We start from the raw sequence: 27,527 nt of genomic DNA, 5'->3' as shown, positions 1-27,527 counted from the left end.
CTTTTACTGCTGCTCTGCACGCCTTTCCTGCTCTCTCACCGCGAGAGAGGCCTGTGCTCACCGTCTGGCAATAACAGCACCATGTGCTCAGCAGCAACTCCACGATAGAAATAGTGGCTAACCCCTGTCCAGGCACTGCCGGAGAGCTTCCACGGACTCCCTTCTTCCTTTAGTGCACACAACCCAGTGAGGAGGCACTAGTAAGACACTTTACAGACAAGTAAACTGAAGCACAGAGAGGTGAGGGAACTTGCCCAGGACCACACAGCTAGAAAGTAGGGGAGCCGGGCAGCATGAGACAGGCTTTAGAAGAAACATTTATTTTTTATTATTTTTTTTAATTTTTCATTTATTTATGATAGGCACACAGTGAGAGAGAGAGAGGCAGAGACAGAAGCAGGCTCCATGTACCGGGAGCCCAACGTGGGACTCGATCCCGAGTCTCCAGGATCACGCCCTGGGCCAAAGGCAGGCGCTAAACCGCTGCGCCACCCAGGGATCCCAGAAGAAACATTTAAAACAGACCTCAGGTACATAGAATTGGGTTCATTACAATCTTGGTATGACACACTCTCTCATGCACCCGTCCTCTTTTCCTTATTTAGTTAATAAAATTACAAATCATTTAAAATGCGCGCGCGCGCGCACACACACACACACACACATCTATGTAGTGTCTTAGTTTGGGCTCCCCTGAGACTGGGATTTGAGTGTGGGTGGTTTGTTTGGAAGGTACAGGGAAATCAGCAAGAGGTGGGAGAAGTTAGGAAAAAGAAAAGCAATAGATAAACACATTCTCTCTCTTTTTTTTTAAGTTTTTATTTAACTTTTTATTAGCATACAATATAACATTGGTTTCAGGTGTACAATATAATGATTCGACACTAACAGACAACACCTGGTGCTCATCAAAAGTGCCCTCCTGAATCCCCACCACCTATTTCACTTATTCCCCACCCCCTCCCCTCACCATCCGTTTGTTCTCTATAATTGAGTCTGTTCTTGGTTTGCCTCTCTCTCTCTCTTTTTCCTTTTTCCCCCACTTGCTCATTTGTTTTGTTTCTTAAATTCCACATATGAGTGAAATCATATGGTATTTTTCTTCCTCTGACTTATTTCACTTAGCATAATACTCTCCAGCTCCATCCATCTTGTTGCAAGTTCGATATATATCTATCTCACATCTTTATCCATTCATCAATGGACACTTGGGCTGCTTCCATAATTTGGCTATTGTAGATAATGCTGCTATAAACATTGGGGTGCATGTATCCCTTTCACTTGTTTTTATATTCTTTGAATAAATACCCAGTAACATGATTGCTGGATTATAGTTCTATTTTTAACTTTTTGAGACACCTCCACACTGTTTTCCAGAGTGGCTGCACCAGTTTACATTCCCACCAACAGTGCAAGAGAGTTCAAAGGAGTATGTCCTTAAGCAGTAGCCACAAAGGACAACTGAAGCTCATTCCCTGTGGGCAAACTGAGAAACACATGAGCCCCAGGAGTGAGGGAGTAGGGGCATTGACACACCAACTTCAGTCAGTCAGTGGTTGGCAAACGCTGGCAAGAGGGGGAAAAGCCTTTGAGGCAAGAAGCGTACAGTCTTGGTGGTTCCCATCTGGGGCACATGAAAAACTAGGATACAAAGCCATGTTTCTCAATCTTAAAAAAAGTCACAAAACACATTGCTACCCTTAAGGAGAATTTTAAAGCCATTTTCCCTGGGACACGTGGGTGGCTCAGTGGTTGAGCATTTGCCTTTGGCTCAGGTTGTGATCGCGGGGTCCTGGGATTGAGTCCCACATCAGGGTCTTCGCAGGGAGCCTGCTTCTCCATCTGCCTATGTCTGCTGGTCTCTCTCTCTCTGTGTGTCTCTCATGAAAAAATAAATTGTAAAAAAACAATTTTTCCTAATTGCCCCCACCTCCATGAAATTTTAATACCACAGATGTATTGCAAATATGTTTATGTACTATGGCCCTGTAGGCGAGGGGTTACCATTAAACCATTATAAAATGTGTGAGAATTTTTGCCTCCTTATTAGAGTTCTTCAGAACTGATAGGATGTATGTGTATGCATGACTTGATTCTTACACATATTTATCTATACTCATATGTATGTTTATGAATATATTTCAGTATATTCATATTTTTTAAACATATATAAAATAAGAGGCTCATGTGATTATGGAGACTGACAAGTCTCAGGACCTGCAGTTGGTAAACCGGAGACCCAGGAGAGCCAGTGGTGTTAAGTTCTAGTCCAAAGGCCAGCAGGCTCAAGACCCAATAAGAACTGATGTTTCAGTTTGAGTCTGAAGCAAGGAAAGAACCACATTCCCAGCTCTGGATAGTCAGTCAGGAGGAATTCCCTCTTGCTCCTGGAGGGTAAACCTTTTTGTTCTATCGGAGTCTTTAATTGATTCCCCACTTTAGGGATGACAATCTGCTTTACTATCTTACCAATTCAAATGTTCATCTTACCCAGAAACACCTTTGAAGACCCAGAATAATGCTTGACCCAATGTCTGGGTGCTCCAAGGCCCAATCAGATTGAACCTTAACATTAACCATCATGCTCCCCATGCACCCCCATACCACATGATTCACAGCTGGGGGAGATACTGCTTCTGTTGAGGACACATGGTCCAAGTGACCAGGGCAGGCCGTGGACTGCAGACCACATCTGGTCTTTTTGTATATCAGGCCCATAGCACCCAGCTCTTGTAGCTCTGTCTCTGCTCATTGAGGTGGCTGACCATTGGTGCTGAGGTAGGAAATCCACAGGAACAGAGAGAGGAGCACACCACCTCATTTCATTCTTCTGGGCTGAGGGGTCATGGGAGAAGATAAAAAGCGATGGGAATGGTTGGAAGCAAATGATGAGCTTTCAGAATCTACCACAGCAGAAATGAAGCTCTGGTTTTCATTATTTTCCAGAATCTCTATGCAGTTTCAATTTCCCCAAAAAGAGCCCCGGTACAAAACAATTAGGCCCTGCCTTGGTATTTCAGTGCGGTTGAAATCAGCTCCTAGAGAGGATGTGAACATCCCTGTCGGTGCCTGAGCCCCACCTCAATCTCAATGAGAAGCTAAGTTCTCATGTTCCTGAGTTGAAAAGCAGTCGAACAGATGGCGCCTGACACCTTTCTCAGGAATCCTGGAAACCCACCAGTCTATCCACTGAGGTATGAAAAAGAGAAAAAGGGACCCAAAAAATGTGCAGAGAGAAAAATGACTGGAGTGGATGAGCCTAAGAGACGACCATGCTGCCTGGCATGTTGGAGGGACATTCTCTGCCATAAGCCAGGATTTTAGGAGCTGAGGTCGGGGTGGGGGTGGAGGGGCACCTGTTCTCTCTCTCCAAGGTGGGACATATGACCACAGCCAGGGCTGAGATCAAACAGCATTCTGACCAAGCTTGTTTGTAGGGGATACTCCTTCCTCCAAAGATTCTAAAGATGAGTTAGAATGAACTATTCCAAATTTGTGTGCTTGCCTTAACAGCATATCTTCCAGGTTCTAAGTGGAAGCTTAGCTTCTGAAAACTGGATCATAGAAAATGTGAAGAGAAGAAAAGAGAAAGCCATGCAATATGGCACACCCACTTTTCCCACAACATACTACAAACATATATCTGGACTTTAACACTGAAGAGCTAGCAAGGAAGTTTCTTTCTGCTGTTTCCCTGATAGGATAAGAAAAAGAAATCTAAGCAAAGAATGTCTTTTGGCAGGGGGGTACAGGGGTGGGAGTGGGGATGGGGGTTGGGGGGAGGGTGGAAGTTGAGAGGAATAATAGCAACTCTAAGTCATACCATGGTGAGGTGTATATACTCGCTTTTCTGCCAAATGGTTTCAGATTTTTTTAGATAAATGGGGGCAACGACTGTGGGATATAATCCAAGACAGTATACCACATCCTTTCCCCTTTTATTGAACTCGAGATATAATATCTATATTACCTTTGTCCTGATAGAAACTCATTTTTCAGCCTCAGTGGCAATTTCGTGGCTGATCACATAACGCTTAGTAGTATTTAAACCACTCTAGCAGAATTGCTCTGATTTTTCAGTTCCAACAAATTTAAGTCATTGTAGGAATCATTATAGGATGGATGCCTTGGTGGCTCATGGTTGAGCATCTGCTTTTGGCTCAGGTGGTGATCCTAGGGTCCTGGGATCGAGTTCCGCAGGGAGCCTGCTTCTTCTCCCTCTGCCTATATCTCTGCCTCTCTCTCTGTGTGTCTCATGAATAATTAAATCTTAAAAAAAGAAATCATTGTAGGAAATAAAATATAGAGGAGAGTCCTAGAATATGGAACCTATCATTGTTTTAGGGAGAGAATCTAAAAGAGTATGAAGCCAAATCAGTCCTTTCGCCTTATAGAAGTGGAAACTGTCTCCAGAGAGGTCAAACAATTCACTGAAGGTTAGCAGCTGGCTGGTGACATACTGATGGGGAGAACCCACATTTCCTACCTCAGGGCCAGCCTGCTTATCCCCCGTAACACAAAAGGAGAAAACTACCCACAGGTTCACTGAAAAGCCCACTCAGTGGGACCTGAGACCACAGATTGGCATTCTAGGAAGTGTAAGATGGAAAGTATGTTCACACCGTGAGAAGAGGAAACAGAATAGAAATGGTGCATATGGGGTTAGCTTCCCTCTACCTCATAAAGAACTGTTCAATGGGGTCATGGGAAGGATCCTGGGTGATCTCCATGCCACAACCCTCCAAAGAACACAATCAAATCCAGCATGCCTGTTTGCAGATGCCTGAAGATCCAGAGTAAAGTTTTTACTCCAACATATGCTTCATGTTACAAAGAAAAAGGGGCTTTCTACATACACAGAAGTGACATAGCTTGTCCTCAATAAAGTCCAACTGCAGAACTGCGAACATGGTGGAAAGTAAAGTTACTTGACTGGCCAAGATCTCCTGTAGCAAAGGGAAGCGTGGGAGTTGGCAGGACTGAAGATGCTGGCTACAGGAGTGGGTTTTGACAGGATCTTAGGACCCCTGGGTAGTCAGAAACCAAAAAGGAATGCATCAGATCTTTTGGAATATAAAAAAGAAATGTTTGACTTTTTGTTATTTTTATGCTAAAAATAAGAAATAGGGGTGCCTCGGTGGTTTGGTTTAGCATCTGACTCTTGGTTTTGCCTTGGGTCATTGGGGTGGTGAGGTCGAACCCCTAGTTGGGCTCTGTACTGAGTGTGGAGCCTGCTTGGGATTCTCTCTCCCTCCCTTTACCCTCCCCACTGATTAATAAATAAATCCCTAAAACAAAATAAGGAATAAATTAACTTTTATGAGTACCTAATATGTGGACAGCACTACTGCTCTCTCTTGGCCAAACATTCTGAGTGTGTAAGGTACCAGGAGACCTGGGGAGTGAGAGGGAAGCCCATCCTAACAGACTATACTCCAAGAACCAGATTAAGTGGCATGACACATGACAGCACCTAGTTGTAAGTAAATTAACTCTGACAACAATGACAACCGTGTATTCTGGATGTGTTAATATAAACCATTTGGACTAATGCTCCTTACTGTCATTTTCACATCTAAAAATGCTAGATAAAAATAGGTTTTTAAAAAACTTTCTTAAAATATCAAGGATTTGGCAGCAAAATTAGGAATTATAAGGTAATTAAAAATTGATGGAAAAGTGGGAAGCCTGAAAATCCCTTTGTTCCTAGGGAGTTTGCTGAGCTAGGCACATAAGATGCATTAGATTTTAGTCTCTTGGGGCATGAGGAACAGAAATCAAGCCACTACAGACCCCTCCCTCAAGTAAACTGAGACCCCAAAGGGTTGCTCTCTCAAGTTATGAGTGATCCCGAGAGAATCACTCTTGCGTGGATTTGCAGCCCAAGGTAACATCACTGGGGAGGTCTAAAATCCTGATAGCTGTGAATTTCATTTGAAAGAAACTCACACTATAGTGCTTTGAGGTACTCAGCAGAAACAAATGCAAATCTGCTTCTAAGGAAAGCCCCTTTCATCCAGATTTCAAATTCTTCCTACAAATAATTTTTAATGACTGGCAAAAAGCAGCACCCAACTAAAAATAATCAAGCACGTAGGAAAATAGGCACTGTGAATGAGAACAATCAGAAGCAACATAAAATAGAAACATCCAAAGTCTTCATGTATTGGCATTGTCAAACACAGATCATAAAGCAAGTATCCTTACTATATTTAAAGATTAAAGACAAATATTTCATATATATACATATATACATACATTTATGGAACAGGAAACTATAAAAAGTGACAGAAAATTTAAAAAAGAACCAAATAAAGTTTTTACAAATGAAAAGTACAAGAGTTGAAATGAAGAACTCCGTGGATACATATAAAAACAGAGTAGACATAGCCAGAGAAATAATTTAATTAAATGGAAGATATGTTTGGGGACATTTTCCAAAATATAGCACAAAGACACAAAAGGATGGGACATACAGAATAGAGGCTACAAGATATGGAAGGTAAACTGAAAAGGTCTCGTTAAGCAGAGTCCCTAAGGGAGAGAATAGAGATGAGGATGCAAAAGTATTTGACCACAGAATGGCTGAGATTCCATAATGAATTCAACAATGAATTTCAAGTAGTATAAATAAAAGAAATACAAGCCTAAATACATACTAGACAGCAACACAGGAAAAATAAATAAGTCATAAAAAGTAACTAGAGTAAAAAGATATGCTATGAGTCACAGACTCATAGCTGGTTTATCAACTGTGACAGTGGACATTATAAGACAGTTGAATGACACCGAGGGCCCCTGGGCTTAGTCCATTAAGCATCCAACTCTTGGTTTCAGCTCAGGTCATGATCTTGGGGTCATGAGATTGAGCCCCAAGTCAGGCTCCATGCTCAGCAGGGAGTCTTCTTGATATTCTGTCCCTCTCCCTTTGCCCCTCCCCTATTCTCTTTAAAAAAAGAGATAGTTGGGATCCCTGGGTGGCGCAGCGGTTTGGCGCCTGCCTTTGGCCCAGGGCGCGATCCTGGAGACCCGGGATCGAATCCCACATCGGGCTCCCGGTGCATGGAGCCTGCTTCTCCCTCCGCCTGTGTCTCTGCCTCTCTCTCTCTCTCTCTGTGACTATCATAAATAAATAAAAATTAAAAAAAAAAAAAGAGATAGTTGAATGACACTTGTAATTGGAGAAACAAAAATGGCTGCCAACCTAGGATTCTATACTCAGAGATGATATCTTTCAAGGGCCAAATAAATATACTTTCACAAATAAACAAACAACAAACAAACAAATGCTGTTGACTTTACCATCAATGATGGTATCACTATTGTTAAAAGAAATTTTAATTTTTTTAAAATTTATTTATTTATGATAGTCACAGAGAGAGAGAGAGAGAGAGAGAGAGAGAGAGAGGCAGAGACACAGGCAGAGGGAGAAGCAGGCTCCATGCACCGGGAGCCCGATATGGGATTTGATCCCGGGTCTCCAGGATCATGCCCTGGGCCAAAGGCAGGCGCCAAACCACCGTGCCACCCAGGGATCCCTTAAAAGAAAATTTAAAGACAGAAAGAGGGGTGCCTGAGTGGTGCAGTTGGTTAAGCATCTGGCTCTTAGCTTTGGCTAAGGTCATGGTCTCAGGGTCTTGAGATCCAGCCCCAATTTGGGCTCCATGCTCAGTGGGGAGTCTGCTTGAGATTCTCTCTCCCCCTCTCCTTTGAGCTTTCTCTCTAAAAATAAATGAATCTTTAAAAAAAGAACCTTCAAAGACTGAAAGAAATTGACCCAAAAAGAAGACAAAGAAGGAACAAAGAGCCAAGGAAGCAGGAAATTTGTAGCTAGTTCTAAACAAACACTGACTATGTAAAATAATAATAATAGTGTCTTGTAAGGTTCAAAAAAGGAAAGACGTTAGAAGAAAACTGTAGTTGCAGCAGCTTTGTTTTTACTCTGAATCCCTACATGATAACAACTTTATAACCAAACTAATGACAAGATATCCCTCTAAACCTCTAAAATACAGGTGAGTATAGACAAACTATCAATGACTGTAAGATCTTTATGTTGGGGCAGCCCTGGTGGCTCAGCGGGTTTAGCGCCGCCTCCAGCCTGGGGCATGATCCCGGAGACCCGGGATCGAGTCCCACATCAGGCTCCCTACATAGAGCCTGCTTCTCTCCCTCTGCCTGTGTCTTTGCCTCTCTCTCTCTCTCTCTCTCTCTCTGTGTGTCTCTATGAATAAATAAATAAAATGTTTTTTTTTTTAAAAAAAGATCTTTATGTTGGAGTCTGGGAAGAAGAAAAAAAGAAATAACAGAATGACATTTTATATGCCTGAGAATAACAGAACCCCAAAAGGAATTTTGCCAGGAATACCTGGCACCCAGAAAGTCAATTGAGAATAGCAGTTGAAAGTGGGAGGGGCCATTACTGGGCGAGTACAAAAGTGATGAATTCTTAAAACTGGCCCTCTAAGGATTTTCTTCTAGGACATGACCCCCATACCAGGGGAAAGTGCTCAAAGAGGGATTTAAATTGAGCCAGATAAGGGCACCATAGATGAAGAAAAGAGAAGGTCTAGACTGGAGATGAGAGAGAAAATCAGGAAATCTCAGAACATAAGCTATCTAATGTTTGACATCACATAAAACAACAGAAGAGGGCAGTTTATGATGTTAACAATATTTCCCAAACCCCATGTCTCAGCTAGGGCTGCCATAACAAAATTCCATAAACTAGATGGCTTAAACCCAACAGAAATTTATTTCTCCTAGTTCTCAGAGAGCAGGATGCCAGCAGACTGCTGACTTCTTCCTATGTCCTCATACAGCAGAAGGGGTGAGGGAGGTCTCTGGGGTGTCTTTTATAAAACCACTAATCCCATCTGTGGAGGCAGAACCCTAATGACCTAATCTACCAAAGCCCTCACCACATTAGAGGTTAGGGTTTCAACCTGTAAATTTTGGGAGGACACAAACATTCAATCTATAGCACCCTGCTTCATTTTAAAGTCAGAAAAAATGAATTTCACCTAAAACTTAGCAGTAGCAAAGCCATTAAAGTCAAATCTTTACAAAATTAGGATTTACAACAAAATGAGGAACAAAATATTAAAAATATGCAAAAAGTATGCCCATAAGATAAAAGTGTAATCTCCTATTTCAAAACAAGCTACACTTTTTAAGAAAATGATAAAAGATATGGAAATACATCAAGAATTAGAAAAACTTTAGGAATGAAGTGATATAAATAAATAATTCAAAGCAAAAGAAAAATGTCATTTCAGAAGTGAAGAGTAAACCAGAGAGAATAAATGATAGAAGTTGAAAAAAGAAAAACTTTTCAAATAAAAGAGAAAGAAAAAGGATAAAAAGTATTGGGAGAAAGTAACAAATGTTAAAGATAGCAAAGAAGACAAAATTCTATGGCTAATAGAAGACCTTTAGAAGAAAGACAAGCAAAAGAAAAAGAAAGAAAGAAAGAAAGAAAGAAAGAAAGAAAGAAAGAAAGAAAGAAAGAAAGAAAATAAAAAAATAAAAAATAATAATAAAAGTCAAGCAAGGCAGAGAACAAATAATAATGAGTATAATCCAAGAAAACTTGCCTAAAATTAGAGGGGGGAAAAGGATTTGAAATTATACATCGAAAGAGGACATCATGTACCTATGAATATCTCCCCAAAGTTACTAATACTTAGAGATATTCTACCATAATTACTGGACTTTAAAGAAAAATATTTAAATTATTTGAGCATCCAAAAAAAAAAAAGAATAGAACTCCTGAGAAAAGAATCCTCGATCTGACTTTTTGACTACAGTAATTATGCCAGAAAAAAAAAAAAAATCTAGTCATGTGTTTAGGAAATCATGCCCCAGGATTTGAACTTCAAGTATTAAAACAAACTGTTAATATTCAAGATCTTAGGGAATATTGTTCCCAGGAGCCCCTTGTGAGAAACATACTAGATAGGGAGTAAGCTTCAGACAAGCAAATGACCCTCCTTCATGTGAGGGCAGATGGTGAGGATTAAGTTTATAGTAACGTGTACAACCAAGACTGAATGATGACTTAAAGTGGGTGAGCATAGACTGCAATGGCCATATGCTCTGACAACTTATAGTACATTTACTAGAAAACGGGGAGAAGATGGGGAGAGCATGCACATAAAGAGTTATTTTAATGTTTTAAATAATCATATTGATAGTACATTAGAATTTTGGGGTTTTGTCAGTATTCTTATTCCAAGCCTTTTGTGTGTGTAATGTGGGATAAGACAAATTACTAATTATGGTCAGTTCTGATTACATGATCCCTTGTATTCTTGAGAACAGCATTCATGGTGCAGAAGAAAGGAGTTACAAGTGTAACAGAAAAAGTCAAATGAAATCTGGGTAGTTTTTAATGTTGATTGGAAGAACCAGTATTGACTCGTGAGATGTTTGATCTTTAAATATGTATTTGTATAAATGGGTTATAAGAAAATGATGAAAATTGTAAAATGAATGATACACATCAGAATTACATAAACTCAATTGTGTGTGTGTGTGTGCATGTGTGTGCACGTATGCCTGGATGGCATTCAACTCTACTAAAAATAAAACAATGACTAACCTGCCACAGGAGCAATGATTATTCTTCCAAGTATTGAGACAGGTGGTCCTGAAGCACTTATTTCTCCTAAAAGGAACCAAGACTTCTTAGAGGATTGGCTGAATCCAGGTTTGGGGCAGGAAATACAGAAGGTGAGCCGGAAACATCTTGTCATATCGTATAGCAAGGAAGCTATTAAGGACTTCCAAGGTCATGGCAAAAGGATCCAGAAACCAACCTGAACTCAGACTCCCATTGGGACAATTTGAGTTGCAGTAAAAATAATGTTTAAATGCATGAGTTTATAATAATACTGGAAAAAATTGGTCACCCTCAGAGGATGATAGGGAACTTAACTTGAAAACTACCAAGTAAAGGAAGACTTTAGCATTTATTCTGTCTTTCTATATAACCTGTACTGCTGGGTGACCAGATGGTAGATGGAGAAGTGTCTTCTTATTACAACTATTGAATAACAACAACAACAGAGATAGAATATCACCACTTTGCAGCCCCTGATGAATTAACAGATTTAGGTATTAAGGATCAATGACTGTTAACATAAAAAAACATGACAACTGGATATTACGTACCTCCTATGGTCTTGCCAAGGGGATTGAATCCAAATGTGATCCAGCTTCTAGATCCAGCTGCCCAATTTTCTGAAAATTGAGAGGTCCTGAGACACACATGCTATCATGATGATATGATTTTTAAAGTCCAGGCTGTGGGAAACGAAACCACTCACCATACTGCCCAGGTTCGTTGAGGCATAAACTGTAAGGAAAAGAAAAGGCTGGAAAGAAAGCTTATAGATGAAAAGATTGAAAAGAAATATACAATAAAAGAGTTTTGATGGGCAATGCAAAGGTATAGTGTCTAAGGTTGCACATTTGGTTGATAAAACTAGTTTTCAAAGAAATTCAAGAAAATGATAAGTGTAGAAACCAAAGTAGTGGTTACTTAAAGGGTGACGAGGGGGGGTTGTAATTGGGAAGGGGGATATAAAGGAGCTTCTGGGGTAGCCAGCAAAATTTCATTTCTGACCTGAATGGTGTTTTAATATTTCATTAAGCTATGCATTTGGTTCCTGTGGCTTTCTGCGTTCTGGGTTTTATTTTGCAATAAAGAGTGTTTTAAAACAGATTGAGACCTTATAACAATGTTATATAAGGTTGGGAGGGAGCATATGGAGTTTAAGGTCTTTATATTGTCTGGGAACAAGGTAAAGATACTGATTAACTTTAGACTTTAATACTCATGTTGTGGTTTCTAGAATAACGGTGAAAAGAATAGACATAGAATGTAGAACTCTCAATGCAGTAGAATAAGAAATTGGAATGATAAAAATAACCCAAGAGGAGGCAGTAAAGGGAAGAAGAAGTGGAACAGGTGTGACATGGGTTGATCTGTGTCCCCCAAAAAGATACGTTGAAGTCCTAAACCCTGTACCCATGCATGTGACCTTATTTGGAAATAAGGTCTTTGCAGATGTCATTGGGTTAAGATGGTGTCATGCTGAAGTAGGATGGAACTTAATCCAATATGGCTCTGTCCCTATTAAATGAGAAAAGACCCAGACCTGGAGGGAACAGCCCACATGACGGCAAAGGTGGAGATTGGAGCCATGCAGCTGCAAGCCAAAAGACCCTGGGCATTCCAGGGATCAGCGGCTGTCATCAGAAGTTAGGAAGAGGCAAAGAAGGTTCCACGCAGTCTCAGAGGGAACGTGGTCCTGCTGTCTTCTGGCCTCCAGGACTTTGAGAAAATAGGTTTCTGTTGTTCTAAGCCATCCAGTTTGTGGTACTTTGTTATAAGCACCATGATAATTACTTTTATGTATCAGTTTGACAGGGGCAGAGGGTGCCCAGATATTCAGTCAGTTACTTGGAATGTTTGCATGGGGGTGTTTCTGGGTGAGATTAACATGTGAGTTGGTATACGGGTAGAGCAGATTGTCCTTCCCAATGTGGGTGGGCATCACCCAATCTATTAATGATGTGGATGGAAGAAAACTCTGGGTAAGGAAGAATTGTTTCTCTCTGCCTCCCTTTGAGCTGGCACGTCAATTTTCCATAGCCTTCATGCTTGGAGTCAGACTGGAACTTACACCATCAACTCTCCTGGGTCTCCAGCCTGCTGACTATACATCTTGGCCTTCTCGCTCTCCATAATTGCAGGAACCAGTTCCTTATAGTAAATATAAATATATACATATCCTTTTGGTTCTTTTAAAAATAAAATACAACCCAGACTAATATTGGTAGCCCTAGAAAACCAATATAAGGTAGAGTCATTGGAAAGCACAAAATAAGATGCCAAACTTAACACAAATACATCATAAAATATAAATGAGTAAAAGCTTCCATGAACCAACAAAGAGAGTCAGACTTTTTTTCATTTCAACTATATGCTATTTTCAAAAAAACCCTCTAAAACAAAAGGCCACCAAAAATTAAAATGAAAAGGTTGGAGAAATAACCAAAGGAAGCTGATGTGGCTATATTAATGGCAGATAATATACTATTTAAGGGCTATCGTCTTCCCAGAGATAAGATGATCACTTTACAGTGATAAAAAATTGGATTCACCAGCAAGATACAATTTTTAAGGGTATATCCAATTAGTGTTATAGCCTCAAGATATAAAAGTAAAATTGGACACATTTTACAGAGAAGGAGACAAAGCTTCCATCACTGTGGGAAACTTTTAGCAAGAGGGATAAGCGGCTTAAAAATACTTCCAGAGGGGTGCCTGGGTGGCTTAGTCAGTTAGGTGTCTGCCTTTGGATAGTGTCATGGTCCCAGGGTCCTGTGATCAAGCCCCACATTTCACTCCCTGCTCTGCAGGGAGTCTGTTTCTCCCTCTTCCTCTGTGCGCGCTCTCTCTCTCTCTCTCTCTCTCAGGTAAGTAAATAAAATCTTAAAAAAACTCTTCTGGAATATATTAAAAGGTTAGATATAGTCTATACTATAATATTGCAAGCACAAGTAAATTAAAGAAATTTGTAGAACTGATTTTTTTTTCTACTAGCCTTGGTATGAGTTCTTAGCCAAACTGCAAGATGAACACAGTGGTGAGATAATGAGATCAGAAAAGACATCATGTTATAGTTCCAAGAATAGTCTTTAAATAAGGGTTTATATTTACTGTCCCTAACGATGAACATCATCCTAACTGTGCATTGCTCCCCGTGACACTTGCTAATGGTAATATGAAGTCATTATGATTTGTTTGACACTTGAAACTTACATCCACTCTTTCAGGAAATGGTGTTGGAACAGTCGGATATTCACATTAGGGGAAGGGAAAAACTCTGTGCCCTACCTCAAAAATTTAAGACCAGAGGGATCCTAGACCTAAATGTAAATGCTAAACTTAGAAGTGTAAAACTATAAAACATAAGAAAATATCGTCCTGACCTAGAAATGGACAGATTTCTAGACACACTAGGCTATCCATTAAATAATTAATTGATAAATTGGATTTCATCAAAATTTAAGATTTTCCATCAAAAGACACCATTAAGAAAGAGAAGAGGCAAAGCACAGAGTGGGAGGAAATATTTGTACCATATTCTAAAAAGAAATCGGATCCATAGTATCTAAAGTACTCCTACAAGTCAATAAGAAAAAGACAACCAAGTTTTAAGAAATGGATGCAATAAGTGAATAAGCACTTTGCAAAAGAAGATATCTAAAGGACCAATAAATATGCATGCCATTTCTACTCATCAAGGAAATGCAAGTTAAAACCACACTGTGATATCAATAGACAGCAGTAAGAGTGGTTAAAATTTAAAAGACCAAGGTCAAGTGTTAGCAGGGATTAAAACAACTGAACTCTCATCTATTTTTGGTGGGAGTATAAACAGAAAAGCTGTTTGGTGATTTCTAAAAAAATAAATATACAGCTACTCTATGAAGCTTGCACAAGAACGTTTACAGCAACTTTATTTATAATTTCTCCAAACTGGAAACAGTCCAAATGTCTGCCAGTAGGAGAATAGATTAATAAATGGTGGTTGATTCATATATTTGCACATTGGAATAATACTCCACAGCAATGACAAAGAATGAAGTATGGATATCTGCAACAACTTATATTTATCTAAAAAACATTGAGCAAAAGAAGGTAGACACAGAAGATGTATGATTCAATTTATATAAGGTTCAGGACAGGTTAAACTAATCCATGGTGGTAAAGGTCCGAATAGGGGTTCCTACTTTCTGCAAGTTCCAGTTTCCCCTGGAAAGGGGAACACAATGGAACTTTCTGAGGCTCAAGATATGTGTTATATCTGGATCTGGGTCAGAGTTATATGAGGGGATACATAAATAAAAATTCATTGTGCTGTACACATAAGACTCGTGTGTTTTAGTGGATGTAAATCAACAAACATCTAGAACATGAAGATAAGCTTCTACAATTTTCTTAGCAATCTTTAATGAGACAGTCTAAACTTCAAAATATTTCATTAGTTGTAATGATAAAGTTTAGACACCTCTTCTAAGGTTTTTGGTGCAAAAGCCCCAAACTCATATATCATATGTGAATTTTTCTTCTTGTCACATAAAAATAGCAGAAATACATAGAAAAAGTAAAGACAAACTAAAATGCATTCATTTGTCAGCAAATACTGCTGAAAGATATAGAACATATTGCTGAAGATTTGGGAATACAAGTATTTGAAAAATATGCAATATGGATCATTTGCTATATAGTTAGATGAGAGTACGGTGTTATTTTATTTTATGATATTTGCTAAATTTTGTTTCAGTGATGAAAACATGAAGAATTTTGTTGTTTAAAAGCTGTTAAAGTAAAGATATAGCAGACATATTCTCAATAGCACATGAATTTATTAAAAATGGTGTTTTGTGGAAAAACGGTAGATGTAACCACAGCAGGGATGGATGGCTGCATTGACTGCAATTTTTAATAAAAGTTCCAGGGTTGGGTTTCAGAGCCAGCACTATAAATGAAGACCATTCATTCCAGGCAAAGCACTGCATGAAAGAATTGAAAGGCAAAAGTACACAAAAATGATACAAGGTGTCATCAGTACAGTTAATTTTACGAAAACAAGAAGTTTAAAGTATAGTCAAATTTATACACCATTACAGTGCCAGGTGGTAACCTTAAGAAACAGATGTCTTTTTTGACAAAAAGAAAAATTCTCCAAATTTTCTGACCTTTTCTGGGATGACAAGTGGCTTTCGATAATATAGGCTATATAGGAGGTAAAATTGAAGAAAGAAACAGATCAGATTGGGGTAAAGATGCTCCTTGGAACAATGAATTACAATATAATTTGAAAGAAACATGCTACTTAGAGATCATTTCGAAACAGATGTTTTTAAATGTTTCCAACATGATCCAATTTTAATTTTTTTTTCCAGTTTTAATTTTGTTACAAAACAGATACGTAGCTGGTCGCTGTCAGGCTAAACTCCACTAGGTACATATTTTAAGATTTAGAAACAAAGGATTTATTTTCCAGATGGAATATTTAGTTGGGTTTTGTACCCAATTATTAAAAATATAAAACTGCATTGTTTAATGGGTGTAGAGTTTCAGTTTTGCAAGATGAGAAAGGTTCTGGAGGTTGGTTGCAAAAACAGGTAAATGTACTTAAAATTACTGAATTGTATGCATAAAAGTGGCTAAGATGGTGAATTTTATGTTATGTGTAGTTTATCACAATTCAAACTATAAAACTGGGACACTTTCCAATTCAGTTTCAAGAATAACTGATTAACATCAAAGGAGATAGAGAAATACCACATTTCATAAAAATTTTTTGATCGGTTGATAAGTGGGATTGGAAAACGAGAGTCATGATTCACTATGACCAATGATGCCTGTCTGCTGTTTGGAACCAGGCATCTTTTAGAATTATCTGACACAGCTCAACAGTTATTAAAACCAAGTCCTCAAGTAAACTAAATTTAGAACCAGGCTTTGACATTACAATATTACAGAATGGTAAACCAATGCGGCACATAGCAAAATATTTTTAATTCATATCACTCTCTAACAATGGTAATTTATGTGCAATATTTTAGTGATAAGAGATTTTTAGTATTGTTAGTAAAATAAAAAATTAACTTAAGCCACATTTAGCTATTATTCATAATAGTCTTTTGTGACTAAGTCTAAAAGTCTTTTAAAAGTCTATTTTGTGATGGCTTATGGTAGGCACAGCTATTATTATTATTACAGTAGAACATGATGCACATTTGAATAAACAGTCACACTCGTATATATATAGAGAGAGGCTGCATGCTCACAATATTTTCCTGATGGGAGTGCTCAGTTAAAACACTCTGAGCCCCTCACTTGGTCTGTCACTAACCTCCTCCTTAGTTTTCCTCCTCCACATCCCTCCAGGCGCTTGGCCAGGTGATGCTTTAAGTGAGTCAAAGGCCAAGGAATGGCTGTATCCCAGTGGCTCAGGGTATCCTAGGAAGGCCTGGAAGTTTCTCTCTTATATCAAACCAAAACCTGCCTCCTGGAGCTTCTGCTAATTGATTCTCATCCCTGATCTTAGAGTCCACAGCACATGTTGGCTCTTGCTTAGCTGGAGTGCCCTTCAACGGGCTTGTAGACCATGACCCTACCCTCAGACTGGTGTTTTTAGAGTAGATTCTCACTCATTTTTGGTTGTCCAACATCTCACCTCATTCCTAGCAGCACTAGAGTCTCTTCCAGGGTATTACCTGAGCAGCCTCTTTTTAGGAGGAGATGACTACCACCCCCAGGTTGGGCCTCTCTGTCCAGCCTCAGAACAACTAGGGAGCATGCATGTGAAGTTCCAGCACTTTGCATCTTGAGTAAGGGACACAAAGATGGGACAGTTGGAGCTCATATCTTTCCCCAGGGATCCTTCTTTTCTTTTCTTTTTTAAGATTTTATTTATTTATTCATGAGAGACACACAGAAAGAGGCAGAGACATATGCAAAGGGAGAAGCAGGCTCCCCACTGGGAGCCTGATGTGGGACTCCATCCCAGCATCCTGGGATCATGACCTGGGCTCAAGGCAGATGCTCAACCACTGAGCCATCCAGATCCCTACCCCCCAGAGATCCTTCTAAAGGTCTTATGTGCCTTAGCATGATATCAACAAATACAGACATATCTCTAGACTTCCTGTTCCTTTCTCAATAAACAACATCACATGTGGCTGAAATCTAGTAGTTATTCTTGAGTCTTTCTCTTTACACTCATTTAATCCATCCATGCTGTCAGCTCCACCTCCAAAGAATGTCTTGGGTCTGGCCACCTCTTCCTTCCTACTGTAACAGCTCCTTCACACACATCATTGCTGAAACCCCTCCAGTAGCCTCATACCTAGGCTTCCTCCTTAGGTCTCTACAATCCATCCTCCATCCAGAAGTGAGAGTAATTCCTTCACCATGTAAAGCAGATTGCATCAACCCCATGTTCAAATCCCTCCAGGAGCTCACCATTTCACTCAACAGCCCCAGTCCTACCCATGCCTGTTCCACCAGCAGTAACCACACCAGCCTCCACTCCATTGCTGGGAGTGCTCTTCCCCCATATTTGCATGGCTCCCCACTCTCTTCATTCAGAGTTCTTCTCTGATGGCTTTGTTGGAAGAACATGCCCATCTCCCCAACTAAAATAGAATCCTTGTGCTCTCCATACCCTAGGCTTCCCTAGTCTCTTTTTCATGAACTCTCCCACCACTTTTCATTCTGGTTATTGCTTATTCCTGCAAGGAATGCCAGGTCCATGAAAGGAGCACACCATCCAAAGCACTAGAATGATGCTCAGCACATAATAGGCACTCAGTAAGTGTTTGGTGAATGAAAGAATGGATGATTCCTGCTGTCTGGGTGTGTGGAGCCATTTTGGTTCCTGTCTAATTCCCAAGCCTGGGCTTTCAGCCTATGATGGGCTTCTGAGCTCAGAGAACCTCCTAGTAAATGTCCTTCGTGTTTGAGCTTGCTAGAGTTCCCTTCTCACTCACTCCCATGAGCCCTAATTCATATACCTTTTAAAAGCAAATACCCTCGGGCACCTGGGTGGCTCAGTGGTTGAGCATCTGCCTTTGGCTCAGGTCATGATCCTGGAGTCCTGGCATTGAGTCTCATATCAGGCTCCTCACAGGGAGCCTGCTTTTCCCTCTGTCTATGTCTCTGCCTCTCTCTGTAGTGTCTCTCATGAATAAATAAATAAAATCTTAAAAAGAAAAGAAAATAAAATACCCTCATTTCTTTCAGATACTCTTCATAGTGTCTCATCCTACCCTTGAGATGGAAGGTCAACAGGAATAGGGCCATGAGGGTCCGCCATGCCCTTGGCAGAGGTGTGGGAAGATCTGCGGTGGGGGAGGCAGAGAGTGGGAGTCCCACTGATTTTAATTCCTGTCCCCTCCAACACAGCCACTACCTTCCTAGGCCCAGCTAGCATCACCTCTCCCCCTGAACCCCCACAAGAACTTCCTCCCCAATCTCTTCTTGTAACTCTGGCCCGCTCTGAGTCATGCTCCACACCGCAGCCAGGGACCTTCTTAAAACGTGAACCCAACATGCCACCCACCCCTCAAGGGCTTCCTGGGCTTCACAGAGCTCTCTGCACAACGTTCTGTCTGGCCCAGTGGCTTTCAGCCCCATCCCACCGCGCACACATGCAGGTCAGCTACTCTGACCTCCTCCTAATTCTCAGATTCCTGTGCTCTCTCCAGCCTCTGCCCCTTTGCACATCTTGTTCCCTCTGGCCCACCTTCTTTCTCAACTCAGATATGGGGTTCACAGAGCAGATGCTATCAGCGCCCACTGAATCCTGGGGCTTTGGTGCAGGGGTCCCTCCCTCAAGCACCAGCTTCTCTCTGCGGGTCCTCTGGCTGCAGCCAAGCATTCAGTCAGGTCTCTGGCTTCAGGTTGGAAGTGCTGGATGGGGGAGGGATGCTCACCTTTCAACCAAAGAGGGACAGAAGTTGGTGAGAAACACCCAGTTTGCCACCACCACTCAGTGGCAGGACACTTGCGGTCTACATGGTCTCCAAGAGTATCCTCAGCAACACTGAGCTCCAGTTGTCCGTGGTGATCAGAGTCCCATGATATGTCCTTTGTTGTCTTTCTTCCCTTGGGTCACTCCCTTTCTGTATTCACTCTTCAGAGGAACTGCTCAGATCCAAACCCGGTCGGTCCCAGGGGCTGCTTGGTGGTAGGGGAACCCAGGCAAAGACAGATTCCCCCATTATATGCTTTACAGCACCAGGTACTTCTCCTTAACAGCATCATGTGTAATTTTTTAAAAAAGATTTTATTTATTCAGGAGAGACACAGAGAGGCAGAAACATAGGCAGTGCCCCTATCGTGTGTAATTTGAACTAATATGCTTTATGCTTGCTCTGTTAAATGTCTGTCTTTCCAAAGGACCAAGCTTTGGAAAGACTGGCAAATCCAGTCTGTCTTGCTCCTTACAGAAGTCACAGGCCCCAGCACTCTGCCTGGCACCTGGCAAATATTCAGTAACTACTTGATAACCGAAAACACAAATTACCTGGGCATGGGATGGAAATCTGGTCTTACCCACTTCCTCTCTGTGTGACTCGGGGCAAGTGACAACAGGATCTCTGTCGGCTCCAGTTCCCTCTGCAGAAGATGAAGCTATGATGTTGATGTTGGCCACTCAGGCTGCTAGAGGATAAAACAAAATCCTGTGTGAAAGAACGTAGGAGGGACCCCTGGGTGGCCCACTGGTTGAGCATCTGCCTTTGGCTCATGTCGTGATCCTGGAGTCCCAGGATCAAGTCCCGCATTGGGCTCTCCACAAGGAGCCTGCTTTTCCCTCTGCCGAAGTCTCTGCCTCTCTCTGTGTGTCTCTCATGAATAAATAAATAAAATCTTTTTTAAAAATTAAAAAAGAAAGAAAGAATGAACATAGGATATAGCAAATGCTCAGTAGCTGGCAACCAGTATTACCATCTGAGGTCTACAACAGACTTGCAGAGGAGAAGCACCTGACAAGCAAATGACAGTGCTCAGGGCCAGAAAATCAGTGGAGGGAGACAGCTAGAAGGGAGGACACATTCTGGATATACAAACACCTGTTCAGGTTGGTTTTTACCTGGTTTTACCTGCTCCCTGCTCATGTGGTGGGGCATGACGTTAGAGTGTTTTTCGGCAAATGGACACCATTGATTGACCTCAAAGGACAATTTCACTTCAAGTGCCTACCTCTAAATGGGATCCAAAGTTTCTACACTAGCGATGGGGACAATGCAGGATGGGGCATGTGCACGAGGCCCCCTGGAGCCACACCCCAGGCAGAAGGTGGGCAGCTTGCCCACTTCCCAGCCCTACTCTTGGGTGCCCAGCAGCACCTCCTGTCCTGAATATAGGACATGCCTCAACTGCAAATTTAATGGCAGGAAAGCCACACTTTGGAATTTATCCAGTGAATGTCCTCAAGCTTGGCTGTTTGAGAAGTGACCAAAGGTCCATGACATCTAATAATTTGCCAATTTGATTTGAATTGCATCAGATTGGTGAGAAGAACAAATATTCATGCAGTTTGGGACCAAACCTAATCAACAGCCTGGCATCCACTGCCATTATGGGTTTGTAACTTTTTGAGTGTTTTGTGTGAGATAACTCTCATTAGGCGTTTGTAGAGATCTTTAGTTCAGTAGGACTTTATTTGTACATTAATTTATATATCAATATAACAGTACAGATATCCACTATTACATATATTTTTAAAGATTATTATTTTTTTTATTTGAGAGAGAGAGAGAGCACACAGAGGGAGAGAGAGAGAGGGAGAGGGAGAGGGAGAGGAAGAGCAGCAGACTCCCCCACCGAGCAGGCAACCCCATGCAGTGCTCCATCCCAGGACCCTGGGATCATGACCTGAGCCAAAGGAAGATGCTTAACCAACTGAGCCACCCAGGTGCCCTCGCTATTACACATATCTGTATGTATTTGTATTGTCATGGCATTTTGTTATGTATTAATTATGTTTATCTTATTATACATTATATCATTAAAGCATTTTGGTATCGCAGGACCCTGAAGATTTCTAAGGATCTTCAGACACAATCCTTGACATCAAGGTTTTACTCTATCATTTACAGTCAGCTAGCTGACTTGAAAGAGGAGAATCCTAGGTCCCGCATATAACTGGAAATAGTTCTAGATACTTCTCCCCTGTCTGACTAGTAAAGATTCTTTGCTGCAAAAATGTTCACCATTAAGGTTTTCTCTCTAACATCTTTCTGATTGATGGTGCTACATAGTCAAGGAAGAGTGAACATCTGTTATTCTTGCCTACCTGGCATCCCTAGCCTCTTTTAATAAAAGAAACTCCGATTCTTCTTTCAGGGACCCAAGTTTTCCTAGACCTGATCAATGAGGACTGAAAAGGGTCAGTGAGATAGCCAATCTGAGAATAAAGTCATCGTGGAGAAAATTTGAGCTGAGATATAAATAAGGCCAAGTCCAGATAATATTGTGGAACCTCGGATCAAGCCAGGTCTGAAGGCTTCCTCTTTCTATTATCAGTTTCATGAGCCAATTAAATATTTTTTAAAATTTATTTATTTGGGAAAGAGAGAGAGAGAGAGAGAGAGAACGCTCTCATGAGCAGGGGAAGGAGCAGGCGGAGAGGGAGAAGCAGACTCCCCACTGAACAGGGAGCCCGACTCAGGTGCTCAATCACAGGACTCTGGGATCATGACCTGAGCTGAAGACAGATGCTTAACTGAGCCACCCAGGTGCCCTTTTCATGAGCCAATTATATCTCTTCTTGCTTAACCCAGTTTGAGTTGGGTTTCTGCCTTTTGCAAAAACAGAGTCATGACCAGTACAAAGAGCCATATCTGCCCTACCTTTAGAAGGGTACCATGGGGCTTTGGGAATTTAGGCAGATGACCATCAGGAGATCTGCAGGTGACTGGTTCTTATATCTAAAGGTATAATCAGCCCTACCTGATTGTGTTCCACAGTCACCCCAAAGACATATGAATAATAGCAATTATTCATATTATGGAGGCAGTTAAAACCTCCACTCCTATAACAACACTTCAGCTCAGCACATAGGACTATTTATGATCTCTTCTTTTTCTCCAGGCTGCCCATAATCAAAAGGACACAGGAATCAGAGTCTGGTCCTGCCAGACTGTGTAACTTTGAGTAATTTGCTTAACCTCTCTGATTCTGAATTCCCTCTACATGCAATAACTATCTACATCCTAGGTTTTCTGTAAGGATTCAGGCATGTACGTAAAAAGCCTTGAGTAATCTGTCGCCTCCAGCTGGCACTCAAACAGAGGTAGCTGATTATACTACTCCCTAGACATTTATTGATCCCCTTCTGGATGCCAGGCTCTGGGATAAAGGTTTTACAAGCATTATTTCACTTAATGCCCCTCCCCCCACGGCAACCACCCTGAGAGGTATGCCCTAGCGTGCTCCCCATGGGCCACTGTCTTCAGCTCTTTGCATATGAGAAAATCATCCAATCCTCCCAATAGCTGGAGCAAAGAGATTAAGGGGCACAGCCAAGGCTGGGTTACTCTTCCTCGGGCCTTGCTGGGTAGCAGGGTGCCACTGCCCCTCTAAACAGGGCAGTCCCTGAGATGATGAGACATCAAGGATTCAGTTATAACTTCCCCTCCCAAGTGTGGTAAAGTGTCCCTTGGACTCCACCTGCCTCAAGACACAGTCAGAGAGCAGAATCCAAGCAACTGAATGGAACCAAATGGAGACTTGGGAGTTTAATGGTGGGAAGCACTGCAGGAGGAGTGCAGAGTGGGGACTTACAGGACACGGCTGGATGGGGTGCTAGCCGATCTGGCAAGGGACAAGACAGTAGTCGTGGCTGCCACATTCCTGATCCTGTCAAGGACCCTCTCTGGCTCCTGTAATGAAGACTTGAGCTCTGGATGTCAGGGCAAACCCAGACAGCGCTTGTTCTCACTGAAGCTGGGGACCAATAAAACACTGACTGGAAAAGAAATGGTCTACAAGATTTTCTTGCTCTAATTTTCCAGCAGAAGTATACTATGTAGCAAAGCTTCTTGGAAACCTGGAAACCCCCCAAAATTGGAAGAAGCAGCTTTCTCTCTTTTACGATTTCATGAAGAGGGAGATAGAGGAAAAAACACATTTCTTGGATATAACTTTATTCACACAAACTTTCTTTAAAAAAAAAAAAGAAAAGAAAAAGAAAAAGAAGAAAACCTGGCACCAGTTCATCAAGCATGAAACTGTCACTCCAATGACTCTTTAAAAAGTTACCTGTAATTGTGTGGCCTGGAAAATTAGTTTATCTCCAGATGAGGAAACCCAAAACTGGTCTTCTGGGTGAAAATTATTGCCCCCTTCTCCCCAGGAAGCAGATGGAATGAACCCTGGGAAGGGGCAGAGTTGTTTCAGGTGGGACGCCCAGCCAAACAAAAGGGCCCCTACCAATCGCCCCAAATGGAAAATTGAAGTTAGCAACAGCTTTTCCCCCCGCCCTCACCCTGCAGGCCCCTCTTTGGGGCCCTCTGTGTAGCATCAGGTACTAGCAGCGGCTGCCCCAGAACCGCCCCCCCCCCGCCCCCGCCGCGAGGCCTTAAAGCAGAAGCTAACGCCCCCTGCCTCCCCGGATCTCGGGGCTCGGTCCCGCCCTTGGGGAGCACCTGCAGCCACCAGCCTCACCTCCACAGGTGGTAGCTTTCGCCTGTCTTGCTGGGGAAATGCAAATCATGCTCCTGTTTGGGTTCTTTTTAAAAGATCTTCGGAGAATGACACATCTTTACTGGAGCTTTTATTCGGAGGGTCACTGGCGAGGTCATTGGGCTCCTAAAGATGGGCCAGGCCCTGGCTTTGAAGTGTGAAGGACCACGGTTCAAATCCCAGCTTTGTCTGTGTGACCTGAGCCTCTGGGAGCGAGGCGGAGCCCGGCGAGGGTCACTTCTGCGCGGCTGACGCGTTGTGACGATCGGCACAGCGGGGCGCGCCGGGCCAGCCCCCGCCTCCCTGCAGCGCCGCCGACGGGCCGGGGCCGGGGCCGGGGCGGGGGCCGGGGCGGGGGGCGGGGTCGGGGCCGCGGTCGGGGCCGCTCCGCCGCCCGCTCACCTGGGACGCCGCCGAGCGGGCGGGGGGGCGGGGCGCGCAAAGAAAGGGGCCCCCGGCGCTGCTAAGCTTCCTGGAGCAGCCCACCGACCTTCCTCACGCAATTTGCATCCCGGCGGCCCCTGAAAGGGACGCCCGCACCCGCCGCTGCCGCAGCAAACGGGTCACATGAAACCTGCACGGCAAAGTCACACCCTCCACCGAAGCCCATCTTCCGATGTTGCGGCTTCGACTGTCGCATTAAAAAAGGCGTTGTTAAAAAAAAAAAAAAAAAAAAAAGGCGTTGTTTTCTTCCTCTCGCGCCCTGCCCCCGCCCCCGGCCGCCCCCGCCCCCGCCCCCGCCCCGGCGCGCACACAAAAGAAGCCCCGGAGACCGCGGTACCGGAACCCCGGGCTTGTTTACCGCTTCGGGCGCCTCCGCGCGGCGCTGCCCGGCACCGCCACCTGCCGGCGGGAGACGGCACCACAGCGGGGGCCGCCAGCCGCCGCGGGCCGATGACCCAACGCCGCAGGCATCCGAGGATAACCTTTCCCCTTTCTTTCCAAGACCAAATAAGGGGGCGCTTCCCTCGGCTGGCGGGCCTGCGGCGGTCAGGCCCAGGGGCGTGGAAAGGACGGTCCGGGACGCGGCGGACGGTCGGCGCAACAACCCACCGCATTGTCCCCGTGGCGGGCGGCGCTCCCCCCCCTGCTCGGGCGGGCACGGCCCGGGCCCAGGCGGGGCGCCCCCTGGGCACCCCCTGGGCACCCCCCGCCCCGCGCCCCCGGGCAGCACCGCGGCGCCCGCCGCCCGCCCCCGGAAGGGGAGGGCCGGGGAGCCCCGGCAGCGCGCCCTGCAGTCCCCCCGCGACCCCGCGGGGCCCCCGAGCCGGGCGGGGGGCGCGGCCCGAGGGGAGCCAGGCCCGGCTGCCGGGGCTCGGGACCCGGGCATCAGCCCCGACGGAGGGCGCCGCCGGGGGCCCACGGTGCTCGGTCACCGCAGAAACCGAGATTTGACCTATATTTTCAAATATGGCCCCGACTCTAGTTTTCCTTCTAGAAATCAAAGTGAGAGAGGCTGACCGGTTAATCTTCCTACGGCTTCGCGTTCCGGGAGGCCATCCAGAGGCTTGGGCAAGGCGGGAGGTCCCGCTGGCTGCGCGCGGACGCCGTGCCAGGGTCTCGGGGCGCCCTGGGCCAGCAGGCCGCGGCCGCCCCGCTCCGGCCTCCTGCCCACCTCAGGCCCCCGGCCCACCCACTGAGGCGGACCACAGTCGTCAAGATCTTCAGTGTGGGGGGTCCCGGGGTGGCGCAGCGGTTTGGTGCCTGCCTTTGGCCCAGGGTGCGATCCTGGAGTCCCGGGATCGGGCCCCACGTCGGGCTCCCTGCATGGAGCCTGCTTCTCCCTCTGCCTGTGTCTCTGCCTCTCTCTCTCTCTCTCTCTCTGACTATAATAAATAAATAAATAAATAAATAAATAAATAAATAAATAAATAAATAAATAAATCTTCAGTATGCTCACCGTTTGGCTATCTCACTCTACTTCTCTCCGTTTTATCCCAGGTAGGTAACGGGGAGTACGTATCCAGATGATGGTCACAGACCTGCTTGTGACAGCAACAACAGTTGGCCGTAATTGAGCATCTACTCTGTGCTGGAAACGGTTATAAATGTTTTGTGGAGGGACGCCTCTCTGGCTCAGCGGTTTAGCATCTGCCTTTGGCTCATGTCATGATCTGGGGGTCCTGGGATCAAGTTCCGCATTTGGCTCCCTGAGAGGAGCCTGCTTCTCCCTCTGCCTATGTATACTCCGCCTCTCTGTGTGTCTCTCATGAACAAATAAATAAAATCTTTTAAAAAATGTTTTGCAGACATCTGCTCACAATATCCCTCCGCAGTGGGTATTACTAATAACCCCGTTTTATAGAGAAGGAACCTGCACTCAGAGGTTGGATTCCCAGTGAAGATCGCCCAGCCAGCCAGTGGGAGAGCCAGGATTTATGCTTGGACCGTTGGGCTCCAGAATCTGTGCCCTTGACCGCAACACTAAATGTTTATCAATGGGGATTTGATTAATTTAGAGTACATCCGTATAATGGAATACTCTCCAGCCACTTAAATGGTGATGTAGATTGGGAATAATTGGCATGGAAAAATGTCCATGACATATTGTTGAGTGAAAACAGCTGGTTAGACAACAGCGTGCATAACTGGTTCCCTGCAGCTGTGCAGAAGGGCACGTGGCAGTGCTAACTGTGGTCACCTGGAGGTGGTAGGATTTCAGGTGGTGAATTCCACAGGTATGTTTCCTGTATTGTTGAGCCCTTTCTGGAAATGAGTGTATATTATTTTCTAGTAAAAAGAGGTATTTTATTAAGAAAAAAAAAAAAGGAGGGATCCCTGGGTGGCGCAGGGGTTTAGCGCCTGTCTTTGGCCCAGGGCGCGATCCTGGAGACCCGGGATCGAATCCCACATCGGGCTCCCGGTGCATGGAGCCTGCTCCTCCCTCTGCCTGTGTCTCTGCCTCTCTCTCTCTCTCTGTGTGTGACTATCATAAATAAATAAATAAAAAAAAAAAAAAAAAGGAAATGGCATTTCTCTGACACACAAACACCCATGCAACCACCGTCAAGGCTGTCCCCAAATCCTCCCTTCTCCAGAAAGCCTTCCCTGATCCCTACTGTTGGAAGTCACAGGTCCCATGAATGAGAGCTTGTGTCCGGGCAGATATTTAGCTACATGAGCACATACCTATGCCACCAGGTAACCCATACATTCAGAAAGGGAGCTACAAATTGTTGAACTTCTCCAGTATGCCCCTTAGTACCTTGCATAGCACTTTACCCATTGCAGGATTCAAATAGTTCAT

At 43.6% G+C, this 27,527-nt stretch overlaps 1 protein-coding gene across 1 annotated transcript; it reads right to left on the bottom strand.

Annotated features, from left to right (window-relative positions):
- Positions 1–941: 941 nt before the first annotated feature.
- LOC144289865 (uncharacterized) lies at positions 942–27,527 on the bottom strand. Its single transcript, XM_077858394.1, has 7 exons — positions 27,503–27,527; positions 25,742–25,895; positions 20,147–20,254; positions 11,331–11,359; positions 11,176–11,244; positions 10,604–10,669; positions 942–2,835 (listed from the first exon to the last, which is right to left on the bottom strand). Exons 1-7 carry the CDS (start codon positions 27,525–27,527, stop codon positions 2,573–2,575), a joined length of 714 nt encoding a protein of 237 aa, XP_077714520.1. The 3' UTR covers positions 942–2,572.

Source organism: Canis aureus, chromosome 2 (genome assembly GCF_053574225.1).
Source record: "Canis aureus isolate CA01 chromosome 2, VMU_Caureus_v.1.0, whole genome shotgun sequence".
In the NCBI taxonomy this organism is placed as follows: Eukaryota; Metazoa; Chordata; class Mammalia; order Carnivora; family Canidae; genus Canis; species Canis aureus.
The sequence above is the reverse complement of the archived record's forward strand: the minus strand, read 5'-3'. Positions and strand labels throughout refer to the sequence as shown.

What these genes read in the sequence shown, in the direction of transcription:
- LOC144289865 (XM_077858394.1), bottom strand. Translation starts at nt 27,527, where the DNA reads ATGAACTATTTGAATCCTGCAATGG. An exon ending in CAACGAACCTGGGCAGTATG is followed by an intron (nt 11,245 to 11,330) that starts GTGAGTGGTTTC and finishes CTCAATTTTCAG; the next exon opens with AAAATTGGGCAGCTGGATCT. An exon ending in AATCATTGCTCCTGTGGCAG is followed by an intron (nt 2,836 to 10,603) that starts GTTAGTCATTGT and finishes ATGACCCCTCAG; the next exon opens with CCCAGAAGAATGAAATGAGG.